Raw genomic sequence first — 15,643 nt, 5'->3', positions numbered from 1 at the left:
CAGACCACAGCACCCAGCCCAGCAGCTCAGAGACATTCAGAGGACACAGATCAAGACTGACTACTGGGTAAATGGATTTGGCAATGCAGACAATTACCATCCCGAAATTCCATAGTCTCCTTCAATATCTTAAAAGTTCAAAGGTTCTTACAATATGTGGAAGGAAAAAGGAATTTTATTTACTAATTCAGGATTGACATATGCAAATGAACACACTGCTCATTTGAAATACAAGAGAATATGGCAAATAAATAAAAATATCTAGCAAAAAAACCTAGTGCACGTGAAAATATCACATGGGAGCAACAGATGAGTTCAAAAATGCAGTAGGGTTAATAAAAGAAAACATTAAGCAGCAAGCAGTAACAAATTGCTAAAATCTGTTGACAAATTTAAGGAACTAACATCATCATGTCACAACACAGTTGGGAGATCCCCTTGACTTCCACCCCAGACAATGTCCAAGTCCCAGTACTATTTGGTAAAACCAATTAATAGGTTATTTTGTTTTTTGAGAACATGAAATCTTTACCTACTAAATGGCTTGCCCTGCTCACACAGGGCACATAACAACTGGGTTATACCTGTGATGAGGTAAAATTGCCTTCTCCCCCTCTTCCTCATTATATTCCCATTTCACAGTCACAAAACAGTTGGTCTTTATAAATTCTACTATTGCCTTATGACTGCAGACATCAGAATAACACTTGTACTTTGAAGATGAGGGGTAGAAGTTTTGAATACTACACAGTAAATTGGTGTATTACCTATTTGATATAAGAAGGAACCCAGGAATATTTCTGGACATTTGTCCACTTCCTCCAGCAGGTCTGTAGCTGCACAGATAAAATTAGCCATAACAGACACCAACTTGACCAGCCTAGCTCATTAGAGATTAGTGGCAGACAAGTCCCCAAGTATGATAATGAGAGGGTAGATTCAAATTCAAACAGGGGACCCCAGCCAATCCCATTGAATCATGAATGCACCCATATCATTGGCCAGTGAGCTGGGCAGTGCTATGACCTCAGCCAATCAGGTATGTAAGCACAGGAAATTTGAAGCCCCTATAAAAGGGGACTCCCAACAATAAACTTCAGCTGTTGCTGCATGAACTTGGTGTGTTCTTGTTGCATTCCTGTATCCAACATCAGCAATACCTAAGAGTAAATAGGTTCAACTTCAAGTAGTCTGACCCACTATTAATTGCATTATGTGTGCATACCAGCAGAGTCTTATTCTTCCTAAGCATCACTTGGAAAAATTTATTTGAAGATGATGACCAATTCTGGTCAGGATGGGGGTAGGAAAAAGGTTTGTCTTTGGAAAGTTTTAGAAGTCAAAAGATGCAAATTACTGAGGTGGGCAATGAGGACAACACTAGCATTGTAAAGGAGACAGCTATTTATTCAAAGTTCTTACATTGTAACAACAGGTTTCTTTGGTGTTTGCCTCTGATGCACTTTTGAAAGAAAATGCACACGAGACAACCTATTGCCTGCCATACTGACATGAAAGGAAAAAACCCTAGCCCAAGTCCTGCTTCTTCTCACACCAACTGGAACCCATGTTATAGTTTAGAAATAATTTAAATAACCATTATTTCTGAAAAAATAGCAGGAAATTCACAACAAGTATTTTGATTTTTTTTCATTGTTGCAAAACCTCTAGAAGATTGTTACTCTGTACCATCAGAAAACACAAAGTATAATTTAGAATCTAACTAGGCCCTTAAAAAGACCTCACCTTTTGCTGGTTTAGCAATAATTGACTCTGGTGAAGATGGAAAAAGTCAGCTATGGAAGTGATTCTCAGTGTGAAGCTGCCAGAGGCTTCCTCCGTGCCTGGCAAAACCAATCGCTGGTCAGCTTGGAAAACTGGCACACTGCTAAGCCAATTACAAAAGCCTGAAATGCGTCTATGATAATATATTGAATAATGAAAAAACTGCGGGAAGCTTTCTTGCTCCTTGGTCTCCACAGAGGAGCAGGGGGCTGGCTGGGACCCCTTTCCCGGAAGGGGCTGCTGGACCCCAGCATGGCTGCAGCTCTCAGCAAGGCTTGTAATGGACTTTATTTACTTAACTGCTTTTAACCAGCTATGCTGCAGACAGAAAGACAAAAGCAGTGGCAGCAGCGTTTCTTTTTCAGTGTCCTGCATGAAGAAGAGGCATGGAGTGAAGCTGGCAGCCAGCGTGGCTTCTGCAATGCCAGTGGAGACCACGTGACAAACCGAGAGGGAGGCATGGCGAACAATTCCTTGACTGCGGAGCCTGGATAAGATCAAGCACTACAGAGCTCTATGAAAACTGTTTCAATTGATAGAACTTGAGAACACATGAAACTACGAATACTAATTCTCTCCCAAGTCAGAGAAAAGGAAAAAGTGAAGACACGTGAGGACAACAATATGGCAACACTAAGGCCGGTGCAAAAGAGGGAGGGAGAGGATGAAGTGTTTTCAGCATTGGAGCTGAGATTCTTCTGCAAGCTGTGGTGAGGACTATAACACAACAAACTGTTTCCCTGTAATTCATGAGGATCCCTGTAATTCATATAGTGCATGGGGGGAAAGGTGTCCTAAAAGTTTATTTTAGTTCTCATTATCCGCTTTTAATTCTGTTAATAAATTTCTTTTCCTTTACACCTTTTAAAGTTTTGAGCCTGTAGCCTGTTTTGCCCTTAAAGTGTTTTCTCCTAAGCTTTATCTCACCCCATGAGTTTTCCCCTCCTCTGCTTAACTATAGCCGACAAAAATGAATAATGATTTTTGTAGGTGTACTGGCATTTGGCCAGCATCAACCCATCACATACCTCAAACTCATTTACAAAAGCTCCTCAAGCAGATGTCCTCATATTTATTTTTTAAAAAGACTTCTGTGTTCTAAAGTGATCCAAACACACCTTCCCTGATGGCCATTTCTAGGTCTTACCTGGCCTTCCTTCAAAAGAAAAAAAATCCAGAAGAAAGCAGAAGAAAGCAGTCCATCCCCCAGTATTTTGGATGGTATATTCACTTCTGCTGAAGAATCAACTGCCACAGAGCAAACAAGGAGAATTACTTTAATAGGATGTGTAACTATTACGAAGTGCAGCTTCATCATTATAATTTTTTCATCCCTAGGATATGATTTCCAGACTTCTGCTCCTACCTCAGTGATAAAGGGACTACCTATGCTATTTTCAGAATTAGGATCCTAACTCAATGTCTGTCAATGCAATCAAATCTCTAACACTAAGGGAATGCCAAGAAAAACTCAGACTAAGGCTTTTAACCAGGCTGCTTGATAGTAACAAAACCAGAATACAATTTTATTGCAAGTTGTTGTTTTATTTACTGTGTTACCCTTTGGAAGCACACTGAGAGAACATAAACCTCTTTTCCTCCATTAGTTTCCTATCAAAAAGTCGTTCCTACAAAAAAATTTTAACAAAGCAAAACCTTCCCTGGTTTAAGATGAGAATAGCAAAGAGCATTTCATCTTGAAGTCACTGGTTCAAAAACAGGTAGAGCAAGAGTGAATAAAAGCTAGAAACCAATTAAAGTTTCCAACTTGCACAAGAATTAATTTCAGTTCTTCAGCTATTGGTACACAAGAAAACAAAAGGCAGAAAGACTGAAATTTCTAAACTATGACAAGCATGTTTGTGACTTATGCTGCTAAAAATATTTTCCCCTAATTCTATGGTGAAAATACAGTAACCTTAGTTCAATGAAAAACACGAATAACCTCTGATCTCATTCCTTTACAACTGTTCATAAGGCACATCACCAACACTTTTCCACTACCTAGCTGTAAAATTGGTAAATATGGATTAGGATGGTAAAATTTCACACAGCAGCTTTGTGTTCTTCCCATGCATTTCCACAGGGATTTATTTAATACCGTGGGAAAATGCAGATATACACCAAGAGCACAGAATTAAGATGATATGGCTGCCTGTGAATATGCCTCAAAACAGGCTGTATTTACAGTACAAAATGACACACAGATGAAAGATAAAACAGAGAGCATTTTATTTCTTTGCAAAACTTTTGTGACATACAAAATATTAGACCATATTTGCACAACAACAGTTGAAGATTTACTCCTACAGATTTGAAGGAGCTGGGCACCAGCCAAGTTTTGAAGTGTAAGTAACACAGAGAAGACATGCTGCACATGACCAACCCTCATAAATGTCATGTTTAAAAAAAAATAGTAGTAAAAAGTCCATATAATACAATTTGGGTTCATTTCAACTACCTCAATTTATTTTACTCATACTTTTGTGCATGACAAAGAACACCTGAAACTTCCAAATCCACTTCAGTGTTCAAAAACATAGGATAAGTCCATCCACACCAAGTGCACCATACAAAGGCAGCACAGGATAGGCTGTTTTATCTTCCATGTCCAAATCCAATTCCAGCACAGAAAAATCCAAACTCAGTTCAAATCTCAATGAAGCTTCGCATTTCTACTTTTATTGTCCTTTTGCTGAGTAAGGAACTTGGGCAAACATTTGTTTTCCCTGTGAACACTACTCAAGCAACCCGGCTGCCCCCTTGTGATCTACTGCATATGAAAAGCTGACAGTGCAGTTTTGGGAATAGAAGTTTTTGAAGCTCACCTGCCCACCACTGGGGAAGAGCTGAATTTCACCATTACTTTCTTTTTGCAGCCAAGAGCGTTATTCCACACAGAGAAATACATTTAGTGTTTCGGAAAATCCACATCTGCATGCTCTGCTAACACAGTAGCTTTGCAACTGCATTTAATTTGTGTAGGAAGCACAGCAGCATTTTTATTTTATATTCCACAACACACAGATAGACCAGGCACTTCTGGTTAATATTAATAGCTCATTAAATGAAGTATTTAATTTACACTCAAAAACAGAACATCTGAAAAGAATATTGCAATAATCCATTTTTTCCTGCAAGTCAATCCTCTAATAAGTATTATAATGTTAGTTACTAGCCACTGCAAACTTGTTTTTCAAATTAATGTATGAAAAAATTCCATTTAAACTTTAATAAATAATTTACTATGCTCATCCTACTGACTCAAATTGATAAATTATTTGCATCATACATTTCCTCATCAATAGAGAACTTCATACTCAGAATTTATGTAACTTTTCCTTCCATTCTCCCCAAAAGGCCAATTTCAATGAAAGCCATGCAGAGGGAAGCAATCTCTCTTCAGACTTCCCAGACATGTGAAATAGAATATACTTTTTGTGCATTTTTTCCCCATTTTACATTTTTAAAAATAATCTAGTGGACAACTATTCAATAGTAAGGGAAAGTGGCAAGATTAAAAGAAGTACTTTGGAAAAGGTCAGACAGGAGAGAAAAAAAAGGCAACCCAGACCAAGGTACAGTAGCCACATCTACTTTTCAACCATCCATTTTTCTTGCAACGGTGATGTCCCTCCAAATGCTACTATCCACAGAACAGCTTACCTCTTCCAGCCCAGTGCTCCACACCCCACATTAAGAGAACATTTTGATGGAAACACAGTATGACACAGTATGCCTTTTTCACCAGACGCTTTATTTACTTAAAATGATTTAATTGCTTTGACCCAATCCAGAACCAATCTACAAGACTAAAACTTGGTGCACACTGAAAAGAGAAAGAAAACATCAAAATATTTTCAGTTGCCTCTTTTTAAGGCTTACATTTTTTCCTGTGTTCCTGCTCTGATCAGTTTTCAAAACCTTAAAGAACAAAACCACTACTAATTTCAATGATAAAAGTGTATCAGAGAGGGATATTTCTAAACCACCAGAAACAGTTTGAGCACTGGATTAACCAGGAATTTCTACAATACCTTTCTCTCTACAAACTCTCACGGAATTTATTAATATAGTGTTTAAATAACTAAACAAGAAACTAAATGAACAAACATGGTCCTTTCACAGGGTAACAATGATCAAAACAGCAAAAAAAGTTAAGAAGGGGACATATAAAAATAGAAGTGCTAGAATGAAAATATATGAAATACTGATGACTAGCATATTCACATATCTAACAAAAAAGCAGGATTACCGATATCAACGCACCTTTTTTAAAAAATACTATTCTAATATCTCTTTGCAGAACATGAACATCTGCACCCACATGGCTTTTTTTTTGTGATTTAACAAGTAAACAACTGCAAACCAAAAAATTTCTGCTGTAGCGGAGCATCAAAAAAAACCCCCAAAAACAAACAGTGACATGCCTCATATAATCAAGGATCATTTTTTGGGACATAGCACTCATTTTTAATTCCAGGGACATTTGTTCTTGAAAGGGTGCTTCCTGTAAAAAAGTGACATGCTGGATCAGCACAATCTGCTCTTAACCCCTGTAGTAAATTAGAATCGAGGAGAAAATTTAAAGCCTTTTATTCTTTGCTAATTAGGTGGCAAGATCTGTCTGACAGAAAACAGCTCAACTGAGAAAAGTAAGATTTTACAGAAACAGACACATTGTGAGGAAGAAGAATAATTTGAAAATAAATTCAGATTCAGGCTGTACATAATTTATGGAGATTTTTTTCCTCTACAGTTTCCAAATAGCCAAAAGTCAGATTACTTTGCTATCTACTTTTTAGATCTCAACAAAGGCGACAGTCCAAATATTTAGCTTTAGGTGCTATAAAATAAAATTAAATAAGCCAATGAAACCACATCATACTAGGACTTTTCAGCCAAAAAAACCTGCTCAGATCCAGCCTCAAATCTGGCTGCAAATTTGATGATTAGACAAGGTTGGGATAAGTAATGCAAATATACTTCAGAAAAAAAAAATTAAAACCCTCCCAAAACAAAAACCCACTAAAAGACACCAAACCAAATGTTAAAGCCAAACATACAAAAAGACAATACTTGTGCTCCAAGACTGAAATAAAATTACTTCACAAAACAAAGAGGTTTCCCCTTAAGAATTAGAGGACTGTTAGATATACAGCTTTCTCATCATACTGTGGCATAATATATAGCAGTCTGACTATGGGAAAAGAAAAAGCTTATAGTACCCCAAAAACATACATAAGACCATGACAGAAAGGTGTCAACTATACTGTAGTTACCAGGAAAGATCAATTACATTTCTACAAGTCCTACAAGTTCTACACAATTTCACAAGTAACTACAGCTATCTCTATATTTAAAGTAAGGTCTGCTAAACATCTGAATCATCTCAGCTAATTGATACCTTTGCATTTTACACATTCTGACTTAAAAAGCTGGGAAATATTTTTACATGGGGGCAGCCTTAGGAACTCAATTTCCTGTGAAGCCATCACTGGAACCAAACTTACATTGATGAGCTTTTAGATGACGTACATTCAAGACAGTCAATTTTTGCTGACTCCCACATTTGAAGCCCACTATTAAGCTCTACCACCAAGTCTGTGCAAATAAGCATCCTGGCAATTGTTAAAGAGCCTGCCATTCAAAACAAACCAAATAGGTAGCAAAATAGCACTAGAATCTTATTTGCTAGAAGATGCTAAAGGAATGATAGTAAGAGACTTGCTGCATGAGACAGAATTAATGTATATTTGATTCTTTGCTAAGATAATGGTACAGAAGTGTAATAACATCAGTTAAAAAAAATCCATAGTTTGTTTACACATCCAGTTCAGACAGGGGCATAATTTACTCAAAATCAGAAATTTTATTATTGCATTCCTCCATAATAGAAAACACATCTATATTATAAGTTGGATATGTGTCATGTGCCCTCTGGAATAATTAGTAACAATTTTCAATTTTATAGGAAGAATTTAAATTAAATTAATTGCAAGAGTGATTGTATATGTAAAAATCTTTAGTACTATGGAAAGATGTCTGTGAAGTCCGTGCCATAAATATATATATTATAACAGCTAAAACTAAACACAGGCTAAAAGAATTAGAATCTCTGTATAACTACCACCATAAAATACATTCCTAATTATTCAAACTATAGGCCATTCAAAAGCAATAATTACAATTTTATGATCACAAGAGCTAGGAGTGAAGCCATCACTTTGATTTTAGTCCTGACCATACTTCAAATATTAGCAACCACTGAGAACATTTACATTTTGTGCTTTTACATTTTGGGTTTATCTGAACAATCATTAGAAATACTCTAATCAGTTTCATTGCATTAACTGTTTACTGATGATCAAGATACTGAAGACTGGACTCAAAGACAACAAGTGAAAAACATTTTCACAGACATTAGAATGACAATTGTCCTTTAGATCCAATATCTACATTCTCAATACATAAATTTCTTTTTCACTTCTCTCTGCATGTGAAATTAACATTAAAAAATAGACATCAACTTTAACGTAGGTCTAGTTGAAATTTTAGGACTCTCAATTTTGTGAAAGATGCATGATGCCTATTTTTCCTTAAGGTACAAAACAGTAAACCCCTACCAACCTGGCAACCCATTTATGATTAATTCTGCTGCAAATACTGATTTGCTACAGCTGAAATCTTGGACGGCCATTAAAAGTGCATTTTTCATTGCAACAGGCTTCTAGAAAAAAAAGAATCACCTCAGTAGGTAAGTACCTGTGTTCACTATCCTGTGAATGTCAAGCCCTGAGAGATTACTATTCTATCAAGTACTAAGTTGTTGCCCAACGATTGCTTATCTCCACATCACAAAGCACTATTCAGAACGAAAACATTTCACGCTGGGCAAAAAAAGTCTGGCCTGGGCAGCTGATCCACAGAGAAATGTTAAACGGCCAAAAAAGTTCTGCCTCTCACCAGTATCGTTGTTCAGTGCCACTGAAGACAACCACTTCATGGTAGAATGGAAAAAAAAAAATCTCACAAGAAACAAAGCCACCTTCCACTGCAAAACGATTTCTTTCAGAATCCACCATGGCAGTCTCTGCACTTACCACTGTCATAGAAATCAGGCTTTCTGTCTGCTTTGTGCTTAAACCAGATATCACGCATGGAGATTTGTCCCTTGGTAAAAACCAAAATCTTCCTTATAGCAAATCCATTAAAGTTTCGTAAGTCTAGGAGCCACTCTGACTTAGATATATGAGTGAAAACACTCAAGGTAATAGTCTTCTCTGTGTCATCTGTTCTTGCTGGTGGGCCACAACTTAAGCTGCTCAGCCACCTTTATTTCTTCCTTCCTGTAGCCATCCTAGATCACCCTGATGTCAATTAACTCTTTCACATCTTTTATGGCTCCTTCACTGGTGGCAGGTTTGGTGTTAGTACATTAGGGACAAACTCTTGAACTCCTCTCCTCACCCCAGCCACATCTTCCCATCACCTACAGCAGTGTAGGCATACCTCTCCAGGAAATGAGACAATTTTTGACAAAACATCATCTCAAGAACAGAGAATCTACAGCACATAATTAAGTCGAGACTGTGAAGCTATTAAAATAACAAAGTAACTACCTGAATGTTGTATTATTGCATATATAATTATACTTAAAATTTTTCATTTTATTAAAACACAAGCAAATGCACTTGAATTTATCTCTCAACATACTTCATTTTACCCTAATGGGGCGATTGGGGGGGAGGGGGTAATATAAAGAAGCTTCTAATAGCAATTTACAGCTTCTTTGTAATAATTTAACACCAGATTAACAATCCTTGCTACATAATACTGGCCAAACGTCTAAAAACAACCAGTGAATCCATATTGACAAAAAAAATAGCACTGGCACAGATTCAAGTGTGAAACATTTTAAGAAGGGTTACCTCAGATTCATCCGTTGATTCCTCATTAGGCCTGGTTTCCTGAAAATAACCCAAAAGACAAAAGGGGTAAATAGTAAGTATATACATAATTAAGCAGTATTTTCCTTTAAGAAGTACTTTTTAACCCTTATTAAGAAATGAAGCAACTCAAAGTTCAGTTTTCACCCTTGTCATTCATACTCAATTTGTGCCTGCACTTGAATTGGAGTGCCACAGTAACACTCAGGAGCAGCAGGGACACTGTTGTCAGTTACCCTAAAAGAGAGAGTGTTTGGATCGTCTGAGAGCCTGACCCTGTGATATCCTCCCCCCTCCCAGAAGCAGAGAAAAGAAACTGCCTATATCTTAACTTCCATGGCAGAACAGCATTCTCAAGTTATCCACAAGCCAGCTTTGCTATTTAACTATTCAGATGCTAATACGCTTAAATAATTTCAAATAATTTTCCATAGAAATCCAGCATTCAGTGACTTTCTCCTTCACATCTGATGTTAATGCAAGACATGGCTTTCTCCCGCCTTTGAAACAACTATACCTTTAAAACATCTCTCTCTGGCAAGATGATTCTTTCTATCCTACAAAAAAATTTTGTAAGTCAACCACTGCTCATCTCTTGTCTGTCCACTGAGAAAATCTGCTGATGCAATGCCTCCTCAAAGAAGTCAGCAAAACAAAGATTTACTTAACGCATTTATCCTTATCAACAGCAATAAAGGATTACAACTAAAACACCAGCAGTGAATGTAAGCATTTTAACAATAAAATATGATACAAACAAAGAACAAGCAATAGAGAAGGCAGCATTTCAAATCTTATGAACAGACTCTTTGAAGAGTAAGATTAATAAGTAGAGAATTCCACCAGACAAGACAAAAAAAAAAAAAAAGTACACCTTATCAACAGCTTAGAGAAAAATGGAAAAGAAAATTTAATGCACTGACAACCAGTTTAATTTTTTGTTTCTCATCTTTATTCATTTTCTATGTTTATATAATGCACTGATTGTGACCTGTACACCAAAATCTTCCTTTTTATTAGTGGAGGCTCACACTGACGCCCATAAGGACCATCACAGCAGATGGGAGAGAAGAAAACCAGCACTTCTGCCTGCTACTGGAAGATTTGTACGAGGTGTTACCACTATTACTGACATCAGTTTCCTTCATTTCTCTCAGTACAGATAGGTCCATCTCTAAAATACACATCCCATAGAAGGGTTATCAGTGTAGTCTATACTTCTGACATGAGTTGGGAAATTGCAAGTAAGATGTACAGAGGAATCAAGGGAAGATGGAGTAAAATCCTGGCATCCTCTGAAGTTCAGGTTCAACTTTGCAAGCACAACTGTTTGTCTGTCAGTCTTCCAGTCTCCAATCACAAGCTGCTGTAACTTTTTAGGAAATTACAATTTTCTGACACACAATCTTTGTGCATCTTAAACTCTACTTAACAATAACCAAGTGAGAACAGAACTAAAACATTGTGGTGCAATATTGCCAGCTGATCGGATGAGCTAGAACAACACACAAAGTCCACTGCAAAATATCATCAGATTCCTAATAAAAAAATGTGATTTTCTCTCCTGAATACCAAGAGCTGCCTACTCAACTCCTTAATAAATCAAAATTAATAGCACTACTCTTATGATATTTTGATATAATTTACATGATGTGAAAAAGAAAAAGCTCTCCCAAACAAAGGAAGTAGAGCAAGTGACATTTTTGTTGTTTTACATGAGACTTTCTAGTGCAGCTACACCACCTACATCTGCCCCTCATAGTTCCAATTGTTTCGGCTGTCTAGGAACAAAACTTACTTTCAGGATGAGCTCACTATCTAACACCATGCCCTCAGATCAACACACGTGCAGGAAGGAGTAAACAGCCCACTTACTGAGACAGCAGCTGGCCCTCACACCCACCTGAGCCACCTAACTGAGCTGCAAGTTATGTGCAAAGGCATCCCTAGAGAATATTGACATACAAAATTAGGGCACGCTAGAAGTTTATTCCAATAATCAATCCATGTGAACTAAGAAAATATAAATCTAATTTTATTTAGGACATCTACCCGGATATCCCTACTATATTCACAAGGCACTGCAACCGCAGATACTGAATTTCACAAATGGCATACCAATACAGGTAAATGCTTCATGGCCTTTATGTTTCACTGCAGAAAATAACATTTAAAAAAAAAGCAGAGGGAGCCTTGGCTTAGGAACGCAATGCAGAAATTGTATTTGTTCCCTGACAAGAACTTAGCTGAAAGTGCTTAGAATTAATACTAACCTACAAAGTCACTTTGGTTGTAACTTACTATGAAAACCTTTTTCCCTGGGTTTTCCTATCTGCTTAGGCAAACTGGAACAGTAAACTGTAGTTATGATTGCCCTGGGGTTTTGTTAGGTTCCTTTGCTTTCCCTCTAAATACATGAACTGAGAGGATTATCCTCCACTTCCACTTGTTAGTAGCCTTGCAACTGCGGAAAGGAAATCCCTAGAAAGGGATTTGTAGACAACCAGAATCCAAAATCACATAGGAATGGCAGTTTCTAGCAATCTCAGATTCTAGGGGAAAATCAGCAGTACATTTCAACCAGCTGACAAACACTGTTGCTTAAATATCCTAAGAAAGCAGTAAGGGAACACAGATGAGGAAACCATACAAATGTGAAGTAATCTTTCACCATTATGATCTCTCACTTAGCAGATCCAACATAACTTCTCAAAAAATTCTTAAGTGGGCTTTCCAGTATGATGGGTATAGGGTTTTCCCTTCCCCTGGTTTTACAGATATCAAATGTAATCCACTACATGTTTAGACCCATAAAGTAAACCCGATGGAAGGTGAAAACCACAAAACTTTAGTTTTACAGAAACACACGCACAGCACACACATCCTTTCAGCAGCGGTGTGCATGCTACCAACAGGAAATAAACTGAAAATAATACGGTAACTCTCCTATCAAAGTCCAAAGAGAACAAAATACGGGCTATCTTAATCTCTTGTATTGTTAGAGAAGACTTGTCTGAGTTTGTTTCATCCTTCCAAAGGCTGCCACAGTTAAAAACTCATCAGTCCTGGGGGAAAAAAGTCTCCCGCAAAGAAGCTGAGCCCTCCCAAAAAAACTGTCAGCAGGGAAGGTGGAAACCAGATGCCAGAGTCTAACTTTGGCCGGTTACCTTTAAGTAATTCTAAGACTCTCACACTTTTAGGCACCCAAGACTGACAAAGATCGCACAGCTCAGCTGTCCGTCCAAATACTGGCTCAGCAAAAAAAACATTTAGAAAGCACCTGAAAGGGCCAGGAACTACACTTTTTCTTTAATTTTTTTTTTCTTTTTTTTTTTTTTTTTTTTTTTTTTTTTGGGAAAGAGCAACGTAGGGACGGGGAGGTTTAGATTAAGGGAACAACAGCACCAAACTCCTCAAGCTCTGTCTCAGAAAAAAATTCCCTTGTTGAGATGAACTTGGTCACGTCTCCTATGTCCTACGGTAGAGAGACCCTCCAGCTCTTTAATCTTGGCTCCACAGCGGCGCCAAACGCACTTCTAAACCCACCCTCCCGGCCAGGCCCAGGTTCCGCTGCCTCCATCTTCCCTCCTCCGCCCCGGTGCAGCGAGGCTGTCCCCGAGGCCCTGCCGAGGCTCCCCACGCCGGCCCCGCACCCCGCAGGACTGGCTGCCGGCCTCTGCCCCCCGGCACAGGCACTGTCCCTCCGCCTCTCCGATCCCATGTGTCCCGGCCCCGCGCTTCCGCCTCCCCGCTCTAAGCCCCGCTCCTGGGCGCTGCGGCCACAGCGGTCTGACAGTCACTACCTTCTCCCCGGCTTCCGCCATGGCGAGACCAGGCAGCTGTCATGTGAGGGGGCAGGAAGCCGGTGATTCGGAGGCACTCTGGGAAATGTAGTTTCGGAGGGAAGGGATGGTTTCCTTATACTTATTTTTTATTTTTATTTTTTCTTTCTTTCTTTCTCCCCCGTTGTCCTTTCTCAGCCCAGCTGAGGTGTGGTGGCGATGCGGTAGAAAACCGAGGGCAGACACAAGGCTGGGTCCAACGGACAGCACACCCCAGGCATATTGCCTCTCCGCCCCCCTTAGCTCCGAGACGCTTTTTAAAGCCAAAATCCATCGATGCTCTCAGGGACTCTAGCATGATATCACAGCTCCATGGTACCCCAGCTGTGATGAGACTGAAGGTAGCTACTGCAGTGCTTGATGAGCTGGTCCCTGATTAACGAGGGTTCGGGTGAAGCCGAAGCCGAAGCCGAAGCCGAAGCCGAAGCCGAAGCCGAAGCCGAAGCCGAAGCCGAAGCCGAAGCCGAAGCCGAAGCCGAAGCCGAAGCCGAAGCCGAAGCCGAAGCCGAAGCCGAAGCCGAAGCCGAAGCCGAAGCCGAAGCCGAAGCCGAAGCCGAAGCCGAAGCCGAAGCCGAAGCCGAAGCCGAAGCCGAAGCCGAAGCCGAAGCCGAAGCCGACTACAACCTGCCTGCTGCCACTGCTGTGTACCGCCCTGCCAGTGCTCCGGGGCCAGGCCCTTTTATTATCGTCCGTCTGAGCGGCACCTGATCGAGCACAGCTCCGGTTGCCGTTAGATCGTCCGATTTCCATTAGATCCTACATGTAGCCGCTTCTGTCCTCTTTGTACTTTTTACTTAATCATCAGTATTGAAATGGCCTATTCTAGTGTCAGGAGAAGGATTTCAGAAAGCCTAAATGTCTTCAATTCTAGAAGCCGCTGCATTTTGATTTTTAAAAACATAAAATAAGACTTGAATGTCTTGCTTGGACACAGGTGGCTTTCTTTATGTGTTAAAAACATAATCAAAGCTAAAAAGCAATAGGCAGAACTTTTTACCATTTGGGTTTTGGTTTTGGAGCTATTTAAAATCTAAGGTGGAGCTACAGTGTTATATGTCCTTGGGTTCAAACTATGAATTTAAAAATGTGCAGTGCAGATCACCTTAGGCAATAAAAGAGAAATCTTATAATACCACACTGCAAAACCTTAAGGCCATACAGTTAAATGCAAAAGAGTATCACCTTGGCTATGAAAATAATGTATATCATTGCCATACCTTTAGAAACTAATTGCCAGAATTTTGACTGAGAAGAACTAGAACTGTCCTTTAAAATCACACTGAAAGTGGTACACAGGGTTGAGAGACAGCTATCAAAGTTAGCAATTTCAGTGCAAGAACATATGAAAATAGCTATCCTGAAAAAGTTTAATTTGCAAATGATAAAAGAAAGTATCTTTTTTATAGTTTGTTATGGACTATAAAGGTGCCATGGCGAAGAAGTGTGTAACTGTCATCCAGGCCATATAAGCCATGGGATCTCTACAGAGAAAGAGATATTTTGCTGCCATGGTACAAAATACTGTTGACACTACACCTGGATATAATTGTAAATTTGGAGTAACCTTTGTTACGAAAAAAAAATTGATTGAAACTGGAAGGGACCAAAGGACCACTTTCAGGGTCTGATCTGTTGGAGAAGACTGATAAAAAGAAGGGCTTAGCAACTTCAGTCTAGCAATAATAGAGATCTGAAGAGGAAGAACGATTAAAGCGAAATGTATGATATCAAATCAGTATCAGCAATTTTCAGTGGATTTAGGCTGGAAATGAGAAGTAGATTCCCATGTGTCAGACATGCATGATCCTTAGAAGAATCTTGCTGGCAAGAAATTTAACTGATTTCAAGGTGAAACTTAATGAACTTAAATAAGAGACTGTAAGACGTGTTTGCTGACAGCTGTGTGGCTTACCCAGAATGCTGCTCATTACAGGCCCATTCAGTCGTTCTTCAATCTTAGTCCTATTCAGATCAATGAAAAAATATAACATTGGTGTCAATGGAGCCAGGATTTATCCTTTAATATGTAATGCACAAGCTATATTTTCTGTTACTTGAAACTGTGTA

At 39.0% G+C, this 15,643-nt stretch overlaps 1 protein-coding gene across 4 annotated transcripts in view; it reads right to left on the bottom strand.

Moving 5' to 3' along the window:
• The window catches only part of VPS41 (VPS41 subunit of HOPS complex), a 113,076-nt gene extending 99,005 nt beyond the window's left edge, over nt 1–14,071 (bottom strand). For 2 of the 4 annotated variants that reach the window (XM_066191154.1, XM_066191172.1), the window contains exons 1-2: nt 13,538–14,071; nt 9,717–9,755 (exon numbers count right to left, since the gene is read on the bottom strand). In XM_066191154.1, the coding sequence (XP_066047251.1) occupies nt 9,717–9,755; nt 13,538–13,558 (60 nt within the window). In that variant the 5' untranslated portion in view covers nt 13,559–14,071. The remainder of the gene's footprint in view (nt 1–9,716; nt 9,756–13,537) is intronic. The other 2 variants (XM_066191182.1, XM_066191164.1) reach the window with 1 other exon arrangement.
• Nucleotides 14,072–15,643: the final 1,572 nt, after the last annotated feature.

This window comes from Chamaea fasciata, unplaced genomic scaffold (genome assembly GCF_029207755.1).
Source record: "Chamaea fasciata isolate MVZ Bird 193981 ecotype frontalis unplaced genomic scaffold, bChaFas1.0.hap1 SCAF_1, whole genome shotgun sequence".
Lineage (NCBI taxonomy): Eukaryota > Metazoa > Chordata > Aves > Passeriformes > Sylviidae > Chamaea > Chamaea fasciata.
Note: the sequence above shows the minus strand (reverse complement) of the source record. Positions and strands in the feature narration are given on the sequence as shown.